We start from the raw sequence: 19,705 nt of genomic DNA on the forward strand, positions 1-19,705 counted from the left end.
CTGCTGCTCCCCCTTTTCTCTGAAAATCCCTTTGGACTACTTAGAAAAGCAGAACCTCAAAAGTGAACAATCTGAATGTTCCTTGAACCAGTGGGTGGGTGGACAGTCATGAGAAAGCCCTTAAAAAAGAAAAGCACCACTTCCTCTCTTCTGTCCCGGAGATTGAATGTTTGAATCCAAGGGGAAGTAAGTTAATTCTCCCCCCCTCTTTTTTTTTTTTTCTTTAGATGGGGACTTCCCTGTGTGCCTACATGTATGCATGTGTGTGTGGTTATCTTTTTAAGCATTATTTTAAATTATATCTTTAAAAGTGTGGACACTTAGCACCAATATCTGCATGCAGTAACATTTATCAGGTGGTTTGGTTCCCTTGGTCACTTGAGGGGACTGATATTCAGATACCTCATTGAACTCAGGATGTGCATGTTCTGTTTGTCCAACATTACAGAACTATTTTGTTTTTCTTTTACTGTATAGGTACTTTAAACTTTATCTCAGCAGTACTGATTTTAGTTGGAACTTTCCATTGTTCTTGAAGGAATTCACTACATTTCCAACAGACTTGGAAGCAAAATAAATCAACTCCAGAACATATATAATCCTATATCCTGCCTAAAATATACATCCATAACCTGACACTTTAATGAATAATATATTGATATTGATATTTGTGTCAGCTTTCTATACATTTATTCTCTGTATGTAGATTGGCACAATTAAATTGTTTCATCATAGTCATGAGCCATAACTCGTTATTCTTTGAGTAATACACATTTTGGCTGATAGTTTGAAATTTTTCAAAAACATGGCATCAACTTTTTCACATTATAAACTACATCAATATTAACCTAGTAATGAACACTTTTATTAGATAATTGCTTATTTATATATAAATCACAGTAGTACTCTGTCAAAGCAATTTTTCATTTCTTAGACAATTAAAACATTCCGGTAGTAAAGAGGAATATATTAAATTTCGTTTTTACTCTTAAAAGTTGGTTATTATAATGGAAAACATCTTAGTGCTAATAGTTGAGCCAGAATTTTGACATTCTTGAAAGTAGATCTTTAAAATAAGAATGAAATCAGTGTTGAGCGAAACTCAACAGATTCATTTCTACTGATCAGCCTTTATAAACCCACTACCACCACCACCAGAGGCAAGAGGGGCTCTGGACCCACGAAGCTACGAGTCCCAACAGAGGCTGGTCTGCCCCAGAGAACGAATGTCCTTTTTCCTGAATGACAGTGGAGCTTCTGCTTTTCAACCCCTGTGCCCACAGGATAGTGCAGAGAGGGGGTCTTTTCCAGAGTAACACAATTGCTGTACTTAGGGCAGCCATGGCTCTGTTACTGGAGAAGTTTTCATGGATGAGTTGGGTTTCAAGGAAGGCTGTTATAAATGGTCAAGATTTATTGTGCAGATCACAAGACAGAGTTGTGCTCACGGGAGCAGGGCAACAGCATTAGCAAGGGTACAGGTCAAGGTCAGGAATATGACATGTGCAGCAGTCAGTAAGGAGACTAGATTGATTGGGACAAAATGTGCTTGTCTTTGATGAGTGGAGGATTAGATGAGAAAGGTGAGTGAGGGTCAGGTGGTGAGGCTCCTGAGTACAGGGTAAGGAATTTGGATGTTATCCTCCAGATGAGAAATCACTCTAGGCATTTGTCCAGATTCATCCCGTGATCGGCGATAGCTTATTTTAGGTAGATTAACCCAGGGTTATGCAGCATAGGATAAAAGGAATAAGGGAAGATTGAAGACAAGGAGACAGATTTACAGGCTCCTAAATATAGTCCATGGTTTTCAGCTTCTGCCCGAGACCTGAGTAATGAAGATGAAAAGGAAGAGCTGATATGATAGTGTTTTTTTTTAATTACGGCAAATGTTATCATTTTTACCGGATCTCCAAAAAGAATCCATACTTATTATAGAAAATGCTTAAAATACACAGTTATAAGGAAGAAAATGAAAATCACCTGTTGTCATATACATTAAAACCACATATGAATACTCTTGACATTTTAGGCATTTTTAATTTTTTGTTTTGTTTCAAAGTATGTGAGTTGAAATCATGGTAAAATAATGCTAAGTTTAAAGAGCTTGGATTACTTAGCATTTACTACGTTTTAGACATTTATTTCTTAGTAAAAAATTCTAGAGGACTGCATTTTTATTGCAGTATGCTTGATTTACAATGTTATGTCAGTTTCTAGTATATAGTAAAGTGAATTATATATGTATGTATATGTATACATACACATATATGTATATATCGATAGATAGTCTTTTCTGTTATGGTTTATTGCAGGATATTGAGTATAGTTTCCTGTGCTATATAGTGTGTGTATGTGTTAGTCGCTCAGTCGTGCCTGACTCTTTGCGACCCCATTGACTGCAGTCCACCAGGCTCCTCTGTCCATGAGATTTTCCAGGCAAGAATACTGGAGTGGGTTGCCATTTCCTTCTCCAGGGGATCTTCCCAACTCAGGGATCGAACCCAGGTTTCCTGCACTGCAGGCAGATTCTTTACCGACTGTAGGTCCTTATTATTTATCTAGTTTATATATAATGACATGCGTCTATTAACCCTAAACTCCTAATTTATCCTTCATCCTCTTTGGTAACTATAAGTTTGTTTTCAATGTCTGTAAGCCTATTTCTGTTTTGCAAATATGTTCATTTGTATCAATTTTTAGATTCCATGTATGAATGATACCATATGGCATTTGAGTTTCTCTGTCTGACTTATTTCACTTAGTATGACAGCCTCTAGGTCCATCCATGTTGCTGCAGAGAACAGTATTCTGTTCTTTTCATGGCTGAGTAATATTCCACTGTATATCTGTACCACAGCTTCTTTATCCATTCATCTGTCAGTGGACATTTAGATGGCTCCCACATCTTACTAGGGAACCTCATTTTTAGTGTCTGTCCCACTGTTTCAGATTATGAGTGCAAGGTTATTAGCTAGCCCACTATCATAAGTCTAGATTGTCACCAACTTTTTGTCGTTATGAATTTACTGTAATAAACATCAGTCAGTGTAAATGCTTTATTTCATGCGATTCCTTTTCCTTCCTCTGTAAGTAAATAAAAAAATTTTAAATGTGAGGTGGAGCATTTGTTCCTGTATTTATTTTGTCTATTTTGATTTCAGTTCTGGTCTACCACACCTCACCCTTAGTCCACTTTAAAAACCGGGGAAGGGGATATTACTTTTGAACTTCTATTGAAATTATTGCCTTATTTTGATGCTTGTCATTTAAAAATGGTGTATTTTAATCCATACCTGAGCATTTTAGGCTGCTTTGATTTGCTCCTTTTCAGCACTGATGAATTGACATTCCTGCACACATACTTCATGTGCACAAATAAAAGGCTATAACCTCGAAAGTGAATTATAGGGACATGGGATGTATCCATCTTCAACTCTAGTATCCTGTGCACATCAGTTACATCAGCTACAGTGGTGCCAATTAATACTCACGTCTGCAGGCAGAGCAGAGAAATTTCAATTCAGTCATATCCTTGGCCATCCTTTCTTTTAAGTGTTCACCAATCTCCTATAAGTGAAATAGTATCTCTTTTGTGTATATGACGTCTAGTGGCCATTCAAACTTCTTGTCTGGAATTTACCCATTTTCTATTGAGTTTGTTTTATTTCTCTATCCTGTGGCAAGTAAGTGGTTTGCCAAGGTATTCTCCCAGTGTCTGTATTTTAACTCTGCTTATTTAAAAATTTTAGGCAAATTTATCAAAGTTCTCTTTTATGATTTGGATGTTTCCTATCTTGATTAACAAGTTCTTCTCCAATGTCAAAGGTGTTTCACTTACAATTTATTCATATTCTTCATGGACCAATCACTTTATATTAAAGTTTTCATTCCTCTGACAATCATTAATAAACCCACCGGGTGATTTCCAAAAATGAGGAAGATGAAAAGTGGAAAAGGAAGGGAAAAAGTGATAAACTCTTTTAAGGTTTCCATTGTTAAGTCCATAACTGGACCACAGAGGCATCATCTATTTTGTGTAACAGCAGGTACCCACACCCACCATGGTTTGTGTTAACAAAAGTGGATGTCTTCCCTATTGAAAATCTTCCATAGAAACTCTGTCCAAGTTCATGAAGTCTTTGCAAAGTATCAATTATTACTGGTCATTGAGGTTGAATAAAACTTCACTTCCCTGTGTTTTCAGCCATAGTCTCACTACCTAACCCCGTGCCTGAGTCCAGAAGGCATGTATTGTCATTTTTAAAACAGAGTCCACCTAACACTGGCTTCATTTTGCTTTCAGCAGCTCACAGAAACTGTGAGTCCGTCCTCGCTGCCCGCCTCAGCCTTGCCACTGGACCTCCTGAATAACGCCGTCACTGCCTTTAGCACCTTGGAAGACCTCATTCGGTATCTTGAACCAGACAGATGGCAATTAGACTTAGAAGATCTCTACAGGCCCACTTCTTTGCAACTGCTGGGCAAGAATTTCATGTTTGGAAGAAAATCCAGAGGTAAGTGCTCTCTTCAGCTTAGAACCTCATCTAATTTTCTTAGCAGCTCATGTTTCGGATTCTTCTGCCATACCGTCTAATGAGTAGAGTTTAAAATTCTTCCTTGATAAAGTTAAATGCTCCATTTTCTTAATATTTGAGCATATTTACATATTAAATGAAAATGCACATAAATGGAGGCTCTTCTGACTGCGTATGGGAGATTTACAGAGATGCTTTTGCTGAAAATGCCTGTTATTTCTTTAATTCAAAAATATCATGTTGATGAAGTCCTCTGTTACATTTCACAAGAATTGTTGCTTATTCAAACAATATTTGGTGTATATTAAATTAGAGATTCAGCAGAAATTATCATAGCTGCTGAGCCATGTTTGGGGCTAGAAAAGGGGAAAGCTCTATTAAAATCTTTGTCTAGCATGTCTTCTGAATCAGAATCATATCCATTTCCAGTTCCTAAGCCTAGAAACTTATCTAAATACTATGAAAAATAACCATGGCTCTCCAGAAAACGGACCTAGTAGTTTCCAAGATAGGAATCACTGTAACAAAATAATGCTTAAAGGAACTCACACCATGATGATTCTTTCTCTGTATAAATATGTTTGAAATGATCACTTTTGACTATATGAGTGTATCTCCTTCCAAGAGTGAAAGTGTTGATAATTAAAGTTAATTCCACATAGTCAAGAAATTAGAGATAATGGTGACAGAATTTGCTCTAAGGTCTGCTAACTTTCCTAGTAACACTAACATTGGAAAGCATCCCTGTCAGACACAAATGAAAACACAACTGTCTAAGTATAATACCCTTAGAAAATCTGTTTCAGTCTGTCAGATACTTTAAAATCTACCTAGGGTCTTTTACAAATGGAAGAACAGTCTGTAGAATGTCTATAGAACGCAGAATATTTAGTTAATTTGAGCAACTCACAGGGGCAGATTGCATCAGATGTGCTCTTCAGAAAGAAACCCTATTCCCACCCTTTCCTCCTTAGAGCTGCACCCCTTCTGATCAGGACCTTACATCTCAGCAGATCCTGTTGAGACTTGCCCAGCATGGTATTCTGCTGGGCCAGCAGCCCCGGTTTCCTCTCAGCAATATTGGAAATCTTGTCCAGAGGCAGCCGAATCTTGTCCAGATCCTGAAAGCTGTTACATATTTTACAAGATGTGATCTTGATGAATAACTCACCAACAGCACTTCCCTTCCCTCCTGCTCAAGAACGGGAAGACGGAGATTTGTGAGGCTGGCTGCAACGCCCCTGAATACAGCCTTTGTTAGCAAATTTGAGTGGATCTGTAAGAAGCAGAGGGAGTCAGCTGGGTTCTGAGCTCAGATCCAGTTTTTTGACAGCTGTTCTTGGGATGGGAACCTGCAAATCTCCCCTCCAGCCATGCCCATGTGCCTGTTTCTCTCCATGTGGTGCTCAGGGATGATTTGGCCAGAGGCTAGGGTGTATTTAAAAGACCCAGCATTGAACCAGATCTTTCAAATAGTCATTTAACACTTTCCAAATTGAAGCCCTTTGCAGTTTGCCAAATCTATTAACTTTTTAAGCATACGGTAAGTGTGAGAAAAGCAGTGTATATTTTTGGAACTTTACATAAACTAAAATGCAGGTGTGGGATAACATCTATGTAGACAAAACCAACTCCCCTCCCAGAGTCTCTCTACAAAGGAGCGAGGGGTAAAACGTTTAAAAGCTTCTAATTAGACATCGAAAGAGATTTTCCATAGAATAAACATATCACAGTGTTACCACATTCATCTTAGAAAGACCACCCTCAGGTTGCAATACAGTCATAGAATTTCCCTGGGCTGAATGTCTTAAAAGAATGAACACTGACCAAGTAAAATGTGATCATGGTTGTTTTTGTTTTGTTTTGTTTTTCTTTTTCTTAACCAGTGTTCTTTTTAGTAAAACTTGCAACATTTACGAATCTGAACAAGGAAATAGGTATTAGAAAAACAGTGTTCATTGATGACAAGCTTCACATCTTCATTCTTTAGAAAGACAAGCTCATGCATGCATCGTCTCAGTAGTCACAAAAAGAAAATAAAGCATCTGAAGGCTAAGTTTACTTTGCAAATATTTTGTAGAGGGAAACTTCATAATAGTAAAGTTATACAAAAGTGTGTATTCATGCATGATCTTTCTCTGTTTTTCTTCCTTTTTTTTTTTTTGGCTTAGGTATTCTACACAATATTTGATGAATTCGTGACACCAATTATAGTTACATGACTTATTTTAATGAAGCTTAGATGAGTTTGAAGTCCTAGCAGTAGGAAGCATAAATTTCACATAACATATGCTAAATTTAAAGTCCTTATTTAGCCCAGAGTAGACTGCATTCATGTCTTTCCGTTTCTTTATTTTCCCTTTCATCCTCCAATTCAGTGTATTCATTCATATCTTCCTACTACAGAAAAGAAAAACTCATTTTTTTTTTAAAGTCAGGCTTAACTAGTACTTAAAAAGGGCTTTTGACTTTTGTGTCAAACATGATAGATGAGTGGAAGCTAAGTTGAAAGTCTGTTTAAATTTTCACATTGTAGCAGGTATCATAACTTGGTTCACTTGGGAAATCCATCTAACCTTTTATTGTGGTTAAGTAAACATTTTAAAGGGAACATATACAGTCTCATTTTCTAGTTGCATGAAATAGTATGTTTAAAACTCTTTGAGGTAGATGAATATCCTTTGAAAGCTAAGAGCTTCATTCACATTCTAAAGAAGTATAAATCTTAAATAAGCATTAAAAACTTTGGCAACTGGCTTTTGTATGTGTGTGTCTGTTTTAGGTTTTCTCGCTTCTTGCCTAGATATTAACTTCCAGAGAAAAGATTCAAAGACGCTCCTATACAGCGTTGACAGTTAAAGAGCAGTATGTACATAGACTGTTACTCCAGCAAAGTGAAATCAGATAAAACAGGTGACATCACTTAACCTAATTATCTCATTAATTTTATTAGAACTAAGTTGGTCTTTAATGGCACTTAAAAAAATGAATTCATTTCCTCTTCATATTTAAAAGTTTTACTTACACAGGATCATTTTTCACATGAAAGAGAAAATTTTAGATACTCAAATAAAGCAGTAATTTTTCTGTTGAATTGGAAAAAATAATTTTTAGCTGAACGAGGCTAAAATGAACCTATGGAATTACCATTTCCTTGGTGTTTCCCTGTTCTTGACCAATTTTAGTCAACTGTATAGTTTACATGTGTTTATAATTTACAACTGCATATACAGAATCTTGTATGTGTTTCTTAAAAATACTTACCTTGACTTATTTTGACATTTTAGAAAAACTTGACCACATACACAAGTAAAACATAGCTTAAGAAAGCAAGCATTTGATTCTTACTTACCTTGTCATTTTTAAAATATTTTCAAATATTAGTCAGTTAACTTTTACAACTGGATTATTATTATCTGAAGTTAACTTTTGCCAGAAAATATTATTTATGATGTTGTCAGTAATAATGAAAATATATTTAACATAGCTGTTATATTTTAGATAATGTTCCTAAATTTTAATAAAGCGAATGCTAAAAAGCAAAATGGCTGTCTGGGGAGGCCTTACAAATAGCTGTGGAAAGAAGAGAAGCGAAAAACAAAGGAGAAAAGGAAAGATATACCCATTTGAATGCAGAGTTCCAAAGAACAAGGAGAGATAGAAAAGCCTTCCTCTGTGATCAATGCAAAGAAATAGAGGAAAACAATAGAATAGGAAAGACTAGAGATCTCTTCAAGAAAATTAGAGATACCAAGGGAACATTTCATGCAAAGATGGGCCCAATAAAGGACAGAAATGGTATGGACCTAACAGAAGCAGAAGATATTAAGAAGAGGTGGCAAGAATACACAGAAGAACTATACAAAAACGATCTTCATGACCCAGATAACCATGGTGGTGTGATCATTCACCAAGAACCAGATATCCTGGAATGCGAACTCAAGTGGTCCTTAGGAAGAATCACTATGAACAAAGCTAGTGGAGGTGATGGAATTCCAGTTGAGCTATTTCAAATCCTAAAAGATGATGCTGTGAAAATGCTGCACTCAATTTGCCAGCAAATTTGGAAAACTCAGCAGTGGCCACAGGACTGGAAAAGGTCAGTTTTCATTCCAATCCCAAAGAAAGGCAATGCCAAAGAATGCTCAAACTACCACACAATTGCACTCATCTCAAACGCTAGTAAAGTAATGCTCAAAATTCTCCAAGCCAGACTTCAGCAATGCGTCAACCATGAACTTCCAGATGTTCAAGCTGGTTTTAGAAAAGGCAGAGGAACCAGAGATCAAATTGCCAACATCCGCTGGATCATCAAAAAAGCACAAGAGTTCCAGAAATACATCTATTTCTGCTTTATTGACTATGCCAAACCTTTGACTGTGTGGATCACAAGAAAATGTGGAAAATTCTGAAAGAGATGGGAATACCAGACCACCTGACCTGCCTCTTGAGAAACCTATATGCAGGTCAGGAAGCAACAGTTAGAACTGGACATGGAACAACAGACTGGTTCCCAATAGGAAAAGGAGTATGTCAAGGCTGTATATTGTCACCCTGCTTATTTAACTTCTCTGCAGAGTACATCATGAGAATCGCTGGGCTGGAGGAAGCACAAGCTGGAATCAAGATTGCTGGGAGAAATATCAGTAACCTCAGATGTGCAGATGACACCACCGTTATGACAAAAATTGAAGAGGAACTAAAAAGCCTCTTGGTGAAAGTGAAAGAGGAGAGTGAAAAAGTTGGCTTAAAGCTCAACATTCAGAAAACTAAGATCATGGCATCCAGTCCTGTTACTTCATGGCAAATAGATGGGGAAACAGTGAAAACAGTGGCTGACTTTATTTTGGGGGGCTCGAAAATCATTGTAGATGGTGATTGCTGCCATGACATTAAAAGATGCTTACTCCTTGGAGGGAAAGTCATGACCAACCTAGACAGCATATTCAAAAGCAGAGACATTACTTTGTCAACAAAGATCCGTCCAGTCAAGGTTATGGTTTTTCCAGTAGCCATGTATGGATGTGAGAGTTGGACTATAAAGAAAGCTGAGCGCTGAAGAATTGATACTTTTGTACTGTGGTGTTGGAGAAGACTCTTGAGGGTCCCTCGGACTGCAAAGAGATCAAATCAGTCCATCCTAAAGGAAATCAGTCCTGGGTGTTCTTTGGAAGGACTGATGTTGAAGGTGAAGCTCCAATATTTTGGCCACGTGATGCAAAGAGGTGACTCATTTGAAATGACCCTGATGTTGGGAAAGATTGAAGGCAGGAGGAAAAGGGGACAACAAGGGATGAGATGGTTAGATGGCATCACCGACTCAGTGGACATGAGTTTGGGTAAACTGTGGGAGTTGGTGATGGACTGGGAGGCCTGGTGTGCTGGGGTTCATGGGGTCGCAAAGAGTCGGACATGACTAAGTGACAGAACTGAACTGAACTAAACTGACAGAAAAAACTCTGATGGATTATATATTATTAAAACTTCAATTATATTGGAATTGCTTTTACTTGAATATTTCTAGGGGAAAAGGCAAAGCCTTAAACCAGAAATTAAGATCATTTTACAAATGCTTATCCTAGTAATTATCAACTACTTCATATTTTATATATAATTCATACTAAACGTGACATGTTATTTTGATATAATTTAACTGAGGCAATGTCATCTTGTAGTTAAAAGCAATGGTTCTTTGAGAATTTACTGCAAAAATTAATAAAAGGATACTTTTTTCTCTTCATAAGTAGATATTCTAAAGAATAAAGCACAACATAGTTAACCAAGTTACTAAAAGAATAGAGACAATGGTTGTAAATTAGACATTACTTTCATCCATTAAAAGGAGACTACAAATCTGAAGGAATCTAGTTAATCTAAATTTCCAAGTCCATAAACTAATCAACACGCCAAAAGCAGTGCTTTCCAACAACTCCTGCTCTTTTAAAAGGTGTCTTCTTTTTCATTCCTGGTCCACTCAGCTGTCTTCAAAAACTCATTTTCTTCATTCCTTTTCACATTCTATGATTCCTGTCAAGTTCTGCCAGCAAGTTTCTAAACTTCATTCTTCATTCATTGCGTGAGCTTGTCATCCTTCTAAAACTTGGACTTATTTTTTCATCAAAGCATTCGTTTTACATTCTATTCTTCCCTCCAATGTGTCCCGTATTTGCTTTTTTTCCAAAGGTTAGAAGATGTAGCCCATTTTTTCCTGTAAAGTTTCCTGTGTTTAGCTCTTAACTGTTTCTGTTGGCTCCATCAACTCTGCACAATGCTACCTCTCAACCATCCCTGGGTCACAAGTAAGCTCTGTTTGTCATAAAATAGAAGTCCAGCGCACAAGCTGCATCACCCAAAGACCTGGTTAAATAATTAGGGTCATTGTTAAGGTGATGGTTCATGAAATAGATTTCTGTGTGAGAAAAAAAAGAGCGTAGTGAAGTGCATCAGGCTCAGAGCTCACCTCCTCATGGCTCCCTGTGTGCCCCGCAGTGGTGGACCTGAACCTGCTCAAGGAGGAGGTGCGGCTCTACAGCTGCACGCCCCGCAACTTCTCTGTGTCCGTCCGGGAGGAGCTGAAGAGGACCGACACCATCTTCTGGCCTGGCTGCCTCCTGGTGAAGCGCTGTGGCGGGAACTGCGCGTGCTGCCTGCAGACCTGCAGCGAGTGTCAGTGTGTCCCCAGCAAGGTCACCAAGAAGTATCACGAGGTACGGACGTCCTTGCCTTCCCTGATCTTTCAGCTGGGGGTTGTGTCCCAGAATATCATAAAGCAGTGCATCGGAGAAGGGTTATTGTTTTAAAGGAGAGGTCGTCTTCAGGGAAACCAAACAAAACCAAACCAAGGCTTACAGAGGAGTTCCTGTTTTTATTTATTACTTTAAAAAATTAGAACCTTGAACTCAGAAAGCCAGACATGAAGGATTTGGACAGCTTGTCCTCCAAATGGACAATCACGGGTGATCAGGGGACTTTTTCCTCATAGAAAAAACACAATATGTTCTTCTGGATGGGGGAAAATGGATGAAATTTTCACCTTTTCAAAATATCAAGGGAAAATATTTTAAAGACAAACTTGGAGGTAAATTATGGTCTATTTTGGAGAAAAGAGATCTTTGATGTTTATTTTTCCATTTGGGACAGTGCTAACATATAAATCCCAAGAACATATTCATAATTATACTTCCTATTATTCATCTTTTATATTGTGTCTTCCTGTTATTCATGTGGCACCAAATAGTATGTTAAACCTTCATGGATTCTTCATTCTTCTTTATCTTTATCCTGTGTAATTAAGGAAAATACAATAGGAAATATTAGTAATTTTTGGTTTTCAGAGCCTTGGTAATGTTAGAGCTTAAACATTTAAAATTCTTATTAATTATCCCCAGTTATACCCCCTGCCACCCTCTCTAGCAGCACATAGCTTTCACACATCAGGAAGCAATCCTTTTTTGATGGCTCAACTTCAGTCTTCACAAAATGTGTTTTACAAACTTTAATTTTTACAAAACCAAACCAAAGTCTGCCTCCTAACTTCATTTCAGTATGGCTTCATTCGTTTTTATTTTTTCTGCTAAATAAGAGAATGGCACAAAATAAATATCTACTTAATAAATGAAATGATTTTTCTTGTATATGAAGACACCAGCAGAACCCACATTTGTTGGGTAACCTGAATATGTCATGTCATAAACTGCACTCATGTGACAGGGCTGCCCAGCTCTTCCCTGGTATTGTGTTGGCAGTTGACTAAATGGAAAGAAAGCACTGAATTCCAGAACAGAAGGTCCCTGTTTCTACCCTAGGTCTATTATTAACTTGCTGTAACTATCATCAGGACACTTAGCCTACATAAATGCAAACTAGGATTGATTTTTTGTAATGGTTTTATTCTCTGACAGTTATTAGATGACAGTTTTTAGAAGATAACATCCAAAACTGGCAGTCTGGAAAATAAGTAGGATTGCTTGCTCTCATATTCCACATGCATCTAGAGACCCTTGTGCTATAAACAGCCTCCATTCCTGTTTCAGGAGGAACCCCAGTCCCGCTCTGCCCAGGGGATAGCTTTGTTGCTACTCTGAGAACTGGGAATTTAGTTGAGAAAAAAAACCTTTCACATGGCAGTTCTATTACTGAACCAAACTTGGGTTGCTTGCCCTCCCAAGCAGTAAAGTCAGTCTTTTGACCCAGCTTGTAGTGCAGGAAATACAATGTTTATTATAGGTGCCAAACAAGGAGTCCAGGTCGTTATCATTTAAAAGGCTTGTACACCTGAAGGCCTTCGGGAAAAGGTTTTTAAAGACGCGGTAAAGGAAATGGTTTCAGCTCATGAACTTTCTTCAGATTGGTTGGTGGTAAGGTCATCAGAAGTCAATATCATTAACCTTCTGGTTCCAACTGGTCTAGAGTCTATATGCTTGTACTTGTGGGGAGCATATAGTTAAGTTCTTTTACCTGGTGTCTGGAAAACAGCTCAAAGGATATGGCTCAGGATACTATCCTATAGTCCTTGAGGAAGAACTCTAAAGGTCTTTGACTTTGTTTAATGACTAAACTATTATTATTTTGTTTTACTTGACTATTTTCCTTTCTGCATTTTCTCACTTCTCCTATTAAATTTATTCTTTGAATAGTTTTTCTACAGACAAAAGACAAAATGAGGACATGGAGTAGGGGAATGGCCCACTGGATCCTGTTCTAAAACATGTTAAAGTCAAAATGCCTCAACTAGGCTGATATTAGAGTTGATTGGTATAACGTAAAAAGATGTGATTAAAGTAGGAGCTAAACTGGAGTGACTCATTCCCCACCTAAAATTATTCAATTTTGAACTTTCTAAAGCAGGTACTTAATAAGGAAAGTGTATTTGGGGACATGATTTAGCCGACAAGTCTTGGCCTTATGACGCAACTTGTGAAGAGCTATAAAAGCCAGAGGAGTCTTGTGAGCTTTTCTAAACAAGCTTATCAGATGCTGAGTCCATGTCAGGCTTTGGGGCTGCTGAATCAGTCCTCAGATCAAGAGGATCCTCCTCCATCCTATACTTGTAAATTTCTTTTCAAATACCATTAGTTTCAGAGTTATCCAGAAAGTTGCCACAGAGTGTGTAATATCTGTTTTAAAGTCTCAGGTAAAATTCTTCTCTGGGGATAGGTCATGGGCAGAGCTTCTGCACTACTGCTCTTCAGAATGGCATGGATTCATCATTTCCGGCCTTCAGGTGGGGTTGATTGTGTGCGCTACCTATACGTCCACACTTACAACTGTGCCTGTTTATCTAGTTGTAAGAGCATGGAGTACATTTCCCACAAATATCTCTAATGTATATGTGCACAGATATAATTATATGGTTACCTAGTCCATATTTCTACAGATGTGGCCAACCTAATCCCGTCTTAATTTTTTCAATGTTTTGTTGGAATTATAAAATTTTCTTTGACACCATTTTTTTTTAGCAATCAAATTAGCCTATGAAAAAGATTATTTGTTTGGTGTAATTCATAGTTCCTGAGCCCTAAATTTTTCTCAGCCTTATACTTTGTATGTTCTGAGGCTAGTAAATTTAGTATTACTTCTAAATAAATGAACTTTTTCAAAAACATAACTTATAACATTTCTAAAATTATTGTTATTGAATACCATTAATCAAGATATAGAGACTTATTTAAAGTGAAGGCTTTCATTCTTTTTGATGATCCTTGGTCCAGTTTTCAATTTAAAGATTATTCTACTTCATGGACAAAGCAGAAGGAAAGACAGAGTTTAAAAAAGTTTTACTTTTTCTCTCTTTCATCCAGCTCTTTTAAGCAGCTTGCCTACATATTAAGCTGAAGTGTATCTATTTGTGTCACTACAAATATAACTGAATAAGTCCCTCTTTTGACTTCCTTTAATATTTTCATTGGGTTTTCACAAACTTAAAAATATCATAAAATATAACGTTATATTTTCACAAAATATTATCAAATTAGATTTTTATTGCTTTTGCATCTAAAATCAGATATTCTTGATTTGAAGCCATTTTAGCCAAAAACAAAAAAATGTTTTCTTAATTTCCTTGTCTCCAAAAAACAAATTTTTCAGAAAAGCAAGACAGGGGTTCTTTATGTATGTGTAAACCTAAATGTTACAACTTTCTTGAATCCCTTTTTGGTTTCCTATCAATCCCAGCATAACTGTAGTTCGTCCTCCTGCATGTGTGCAACTTTAAAGATATTTCTGTTAGAGAACTGTTATTACTTTGTTATTACGTCCTCCCAAATTGAGAACTAAGAATAAAGATCCCATTACAATGCAGGGCTCAAGTGCAGGGAATCCAAGGCTGTGTGACTTGGAGGTAATTGCTTAATCCCTGGCCCCTCAATTTCTTCATCTGTGATGTGAGCTGTAAGCCTTCATGCCTCATTATGAGGACTCAAGGAGCTGATGCTTACAAATACCTAGAATGAGGTCTGGCACATTTCAAGCCGTCCATATATATTGGCGATTGTCTCACTCAGCTTTCTCTGGTGACTCAGACAGCAAAGAATCTGCCTGCAATGCAGGCGAGCCAGGTTTAATCCCTGGGTCAGGAAGATCTCCTGGAGAAGGAAATGGCTACCTACTCCAGTATTCTTGTCTGGAGAACCCATGGACAGTGGAGCTTGGTGGGCTACAGTCTGTGGGTTTGCGAAGAGTTGGACACGACTGAGTGACTAACACTTTCACTCAGCTTTATTTCTGTCCCCTCCACCTTGTCCAGCCTTATTCTTTGATTATGGCAAATAATCAATTAGATCCAACCAGTCCATTCTAAAGGAGATTAGCCCTGGGTGTTCTTTGGAAGGAATGATGCTAAAGCTGAAACTCCAGTACTTTGGCCACCTCATGCGAAGAGTTGACTCATTGGAAAAGACTCTGATGCTGGGAGGGATTGGGGGCAGGAGGAAAAGGGGATGACAGAGGATGAGATGGCTGGATGGCATCACCGACTCGAAGGATGTGAGTTTGAGTGAACTTGGAGTTGGTGATGGACAGGGAGGCGTGGCGTGCTGCGATTCATGGGGTCGCAAAGAGTTGGACACGACTGAGCAACTGAACTGAACTGAACTGAACTTCATAATCAATAAAGACTTAATGAATTTTGCCCAGAGATAGGATATTTTCTTTCTGGAAAAAACATTCGTAAGATATTCTGACAAACATATCGCTCCTTTCCCCTATTCTTAGTCACCCTAATGGGCTTTCATCTTGTTTATATCTTCATACATCTAGTTTCATTTTTCATAACACATAGTCTTTTCTTGTGTAGATCTGTTTTTTGGGGAGGGAAATAATCATATCACTCAATTGCCTTGCTCTTGTAATGTGTCCCATCACCCAAGGCTGTGTGCGACCCGGAATTGGGGACATCAGTACACGTGCATTGTTCCTTGATGGGTCTTTCTGGCCTGATCTGTTCTCTCTGCAGTCTCTAGTTTTAGCATTTCCTTGCATTATTTCTTCACACAGTCAAAATTGTAGTTTGAGTCTCTTCCTCAACACCTTTGTGAGATATGCTTCTACTTCATTTCTTTTCCTATATCATAAGCCCTGTGCTAAAGACCAGTAACCCTTTTTAACATTATCTGGGACCAGCTAGTCATTTTCCAGGTCTCTCTTTGTCTTCTAAAGTCCAACCTTTCAAAGGGAATTAAGAGGGAGAACACTAATTAAACCTGCACCACATTCAAGACCTGAACACCCTTGGAACATTATGAGATTCTTTTGCTTTTGTAAATATCCACAGGCATGGGTAGATGAAGATGGGGTGGAGAGGGGGCAATTATGCAGTGACTGCATCTTGTGTAAGCTCTGCAGAGGGAGGAAGGGTTGTTGGGTTGTAGCCTGATGTAATGTAGACTGTCAGAGCTGTATATGGGGGTTTTACTAACCCTTACCAGTCATGGCCATTCTTTCCCCTGCCAACTGGGAGAATGTATATAAGTGGATATAGGAATTAAAGACATTGCCAATATTGCAATGTATCAATCCACTTGACCTGACTCCAGAAGCCATTTGTCAAGAGTGATGATAAGGCATAGTGCCAGCATCTTACGAGTAGTTGGTTTTCATGCCAACTTATGTTGGTCAAAAGCAGGAGATCAATACCAACACATATATTGTATTCATCTCACTGGATTAAGTTTCACATGAAAATAATAGTCTGAATAATTTTCACTCTAGAATTGTAAATGTCATAGAAAATCTACTTTAAAAGTTTACTATTTTTCATAAGTTTGCTATTTTTCATAGCTATCATAAGACTTTGCAGTTTATCTCTCTAGGAAGAAAGTTAATAAATAAGTAGAGTATATCACTAGTAATATTCTGGGTCTTGGTGAAATTATTATCTATCATTGTGATCATTCCCATTTGGCAAAAGTACAGATAGAGACTGTGTCACTCATTCTCTCTAAGCTTCTGTTCACTCATGTGTAAAATAGGGCTAATAATTATAAATTACTTCATAGAATTCTAGTGAGTTAAAGTATGTGAAAACTATTAGATCACCTGGTACCCAGTAAGCATTCAAAAAATGTCAGCAAATTAACCTTTGAAATGACCAGATAAACCAAAGGGAGGACGATTCTTTGTTTTTCAGTTTTAAATATTTAAGTAAAACAGTCATAAAACCAGTTGTTGTTTAGTTACTAAGTCATAAAACCAGTTGTGTTGTTGTTTAGTTACAAAGTCATGTCCAACTCTTTGCGACCCCATGAACTGTAACCTGCCAGGCTCCTCTGTCCATTGGATTATCCAGGCAAGGATACTGGAGAGGGTTGCCATTTCCTTTTCCAGGGGATCTTCCCAGACCCGAGTCTCCTGCATTGGCAGGTAGGTTCTTTACCACTGAGCAACTTGGGAAGCCTCCGTAAAACCTGACTTGTGCCCTTTTGGATTAATGAATATTTCCAGAATGGTATCTTTCAGAAGTTGCTCTGCAGAGTTATCTGTGTCAGACTCAGAGAGCAAACTACACAACTTCACATTATTCTGTGCTCTGTTCATAAGCCAAAGCTACACAGTTTCTAAAACTTTGCATCATTTCTGTTATAAGACCTAAAATGTAATATATGTTGAGTAGTTAGTTCTTATCAAATATGTCAGAGAATCACGTATAGAATACATAGCTGTATCCTTTCATCACAGTTTGAAAAGGGTGTGTTTAGTATCAGTGTCTGTTTTGCTGTATTTCTGGTTTAAAATCTCAACCATCCAAATTGCAAATAACTTCATTTCATAGAGGCATTCTTGTTATTCTTGCCAACTGTACACGACACAGTAGGACCCAGCTGCAGAAAGTTAACTGTGACGGAGCTGTTGTCGACGAAGTACATCTAATCCATCTCATCAAGTTTACAGAGAACTTGACGTGTAGCCAAGCACGTTAATGAGCAGCATAATTGAGCAGACTCAGCTGCAGACGGGTCGGGTTTCTTTTCACAGCACCTCAGTACTGCCTGCCATGCTCCAAGGATAAATATTTGCTAAGTATGTGAATAAATGAATGAAAGAAAACAACAAACAGAAAAACAAATTGTGCAGTTGTGGTTTCCAAAACACCTAAAGAAGGTGAAATTCCGTCTGATGAATCTTTCAATGTAAGGACTATTCTTTTTTAAAAATTTATTTTATTGAAGTATAGTTGATTTCCAATGTTGTGTTAATTTCTGCTGTATGGCAAAGTCACTCAGTTATAGATATACATATATATTATTTTTCATATTCTTTTCCATTATGGCTTATAACAAGATATTGACTATAGTTCCCTATGCAGTACAGTAGGACATTGTTGTTTATCTACTGTATATATTCTAGTTTGCATCTGCTAATCCCAAAGTCCCAATCCGTTCCCTCACCTGTGCCTCTCTCCCTTGGCAACCACAAGTCTATTTATTCTGAGCAGCCTCCTTCCTAACTGTTGGTATTAAAAGGTCTTTCCTTTCATGAAAAGATGATAATCATTTGTGATTTCTTGAAGGGTGGGGGAATATGTTCATAATGCCTTCAGGAGTAGAAATTAAAATGTGTTAAGTCATTGTTGGGCCCCGAGATTCTGTTCTGAAATCATTCCTGTCCATGAAATTGCAAGTTGCAGACGTGGCCTGATTTTAAAGGTGGTTTCCATTGTTCCCTTTCAGGTCCTTCAGTTGAGACCCAAGACAGGCGTCCGGGGGCTGCATAAGTCACTCACGGACGTGGCCCTCGAGCACCATGAGGAGTGTGACTGCGTGTGCAGGGGGAACCCTGGGGGATAATGCCTCACGGTGGCTCAGGGCTGCCTCTGCGATGGAACTTGTGCCTTATCTCCTTCCACAGTCCCGGCTGTTGGCTCCAGGGCCCTTTCATCTTCAGGATTTACAGCGTGTTCTGAGAGAGGAGACACCGGGTAGAATTAGGGGTTGTGCAACGGCTGTTTGGAGATGAGGCCCCACGACAAGAGGAACGTCCTCGCCGGGAAAAGGAATGAACCTTGTAGATTTCTAGTTAGTTGCAAAGTCCCTATGAGCACCCTTGGCTGCATTGTGTCTCTTGTCTGGATGTGGCCTAGGTTCATGTCAGCACAGGAAACACTGCCTGTGAGCCCCTGGTTCTGTCGCCTTGCTTAACTCTAAGCCCCATGCTCTGGGGCTAAAATCACAGAAATCTCGGATTGTTTCTTCTAGTCACATGTATAAGAGTGTTCTAAGTTCTACCAACATGGGTTTTAAAAAGGAACTGTGTTGCCATGAATTAAACTTGTCATGCTGATAGGAGAGACTGGATATTCCATATTTCTTAATCAGATTTCTACCATTTAGAAGAAGAGACCTCCATGCATGGTTTGGAACAGACAAACCTGAGAAGAGTGGCCTTATCTTCACTTTATAAGTTGGTTTATTTGTTTTATTGTGTACATTTTTTATAGTCTCCTTTTGACATTATAACTGTTTGCTTTTCTAATCTTGTTAAATATATCTATTTTTACCAAAGGTATTTAATATTCTTTTTTATGACATCCTAGATCAACTATTTTTAGCTTGGTAAAATTTTCTAAACAGAATTGTTATAGCCAGAGGGACAAAGATGATATAAAATATTGTTGCTCTGACAAAAATACATGTATTTCCTTCTTGTATGGTGCTAGAGCTTAGATCAATCTG

At 38.0% G+C, this 19,705-nt stretch overlaps 1 protein-coding gene across 1 annotated transcript in view; it reads left to right on the plus strand.

Moving 5' to 3' along the window:
• The window catches only part of PDGFC (platelet derived growth factor C), a 238,518-nt gene extending 219,068 nt beyond the window's left edge, over nucleotides 1-19,450 (plus strand). Inside the window, exons 4-6 of the mRNA XM_052654902.1 lie at nucleotides 4,307-4,517; nucleotides 11,028-11,245; nucleotides 18,704-19,450. Coding sequence (XP_052510862.1) covers nucleotides 4,307-4,517; nucleotides 11,028-11,245; nucleotides 18,704-18,820 — 546 coding nt within the window. The 3' untranslated portion in view covers nucleotides 18,821-19,450. The remainder of the gene's footprint in view (nucleotides 1-4,306; nucleotides 4,518-11,027; nucleotides 11,246-18,703) is intronic.
• The last annotated feature ends 255 nt before the right edge of the window (nucleotides 19,451-19,705 follow it).

The sequence above is a fragment of the Budorcas taxicolor genome, chromosome 17, assembly GCF_023091745.1.
Source record: "Budorcas taxicolor isolate Tak-1 chromosome 17, Takin1.1, whole genome shotgun sequence".
NCBI lineage: Eukaryota > Metazoa > Chordata > Mammalia > Artiodactyla > Bovidae > Budorcas > Budorcas taxicolor.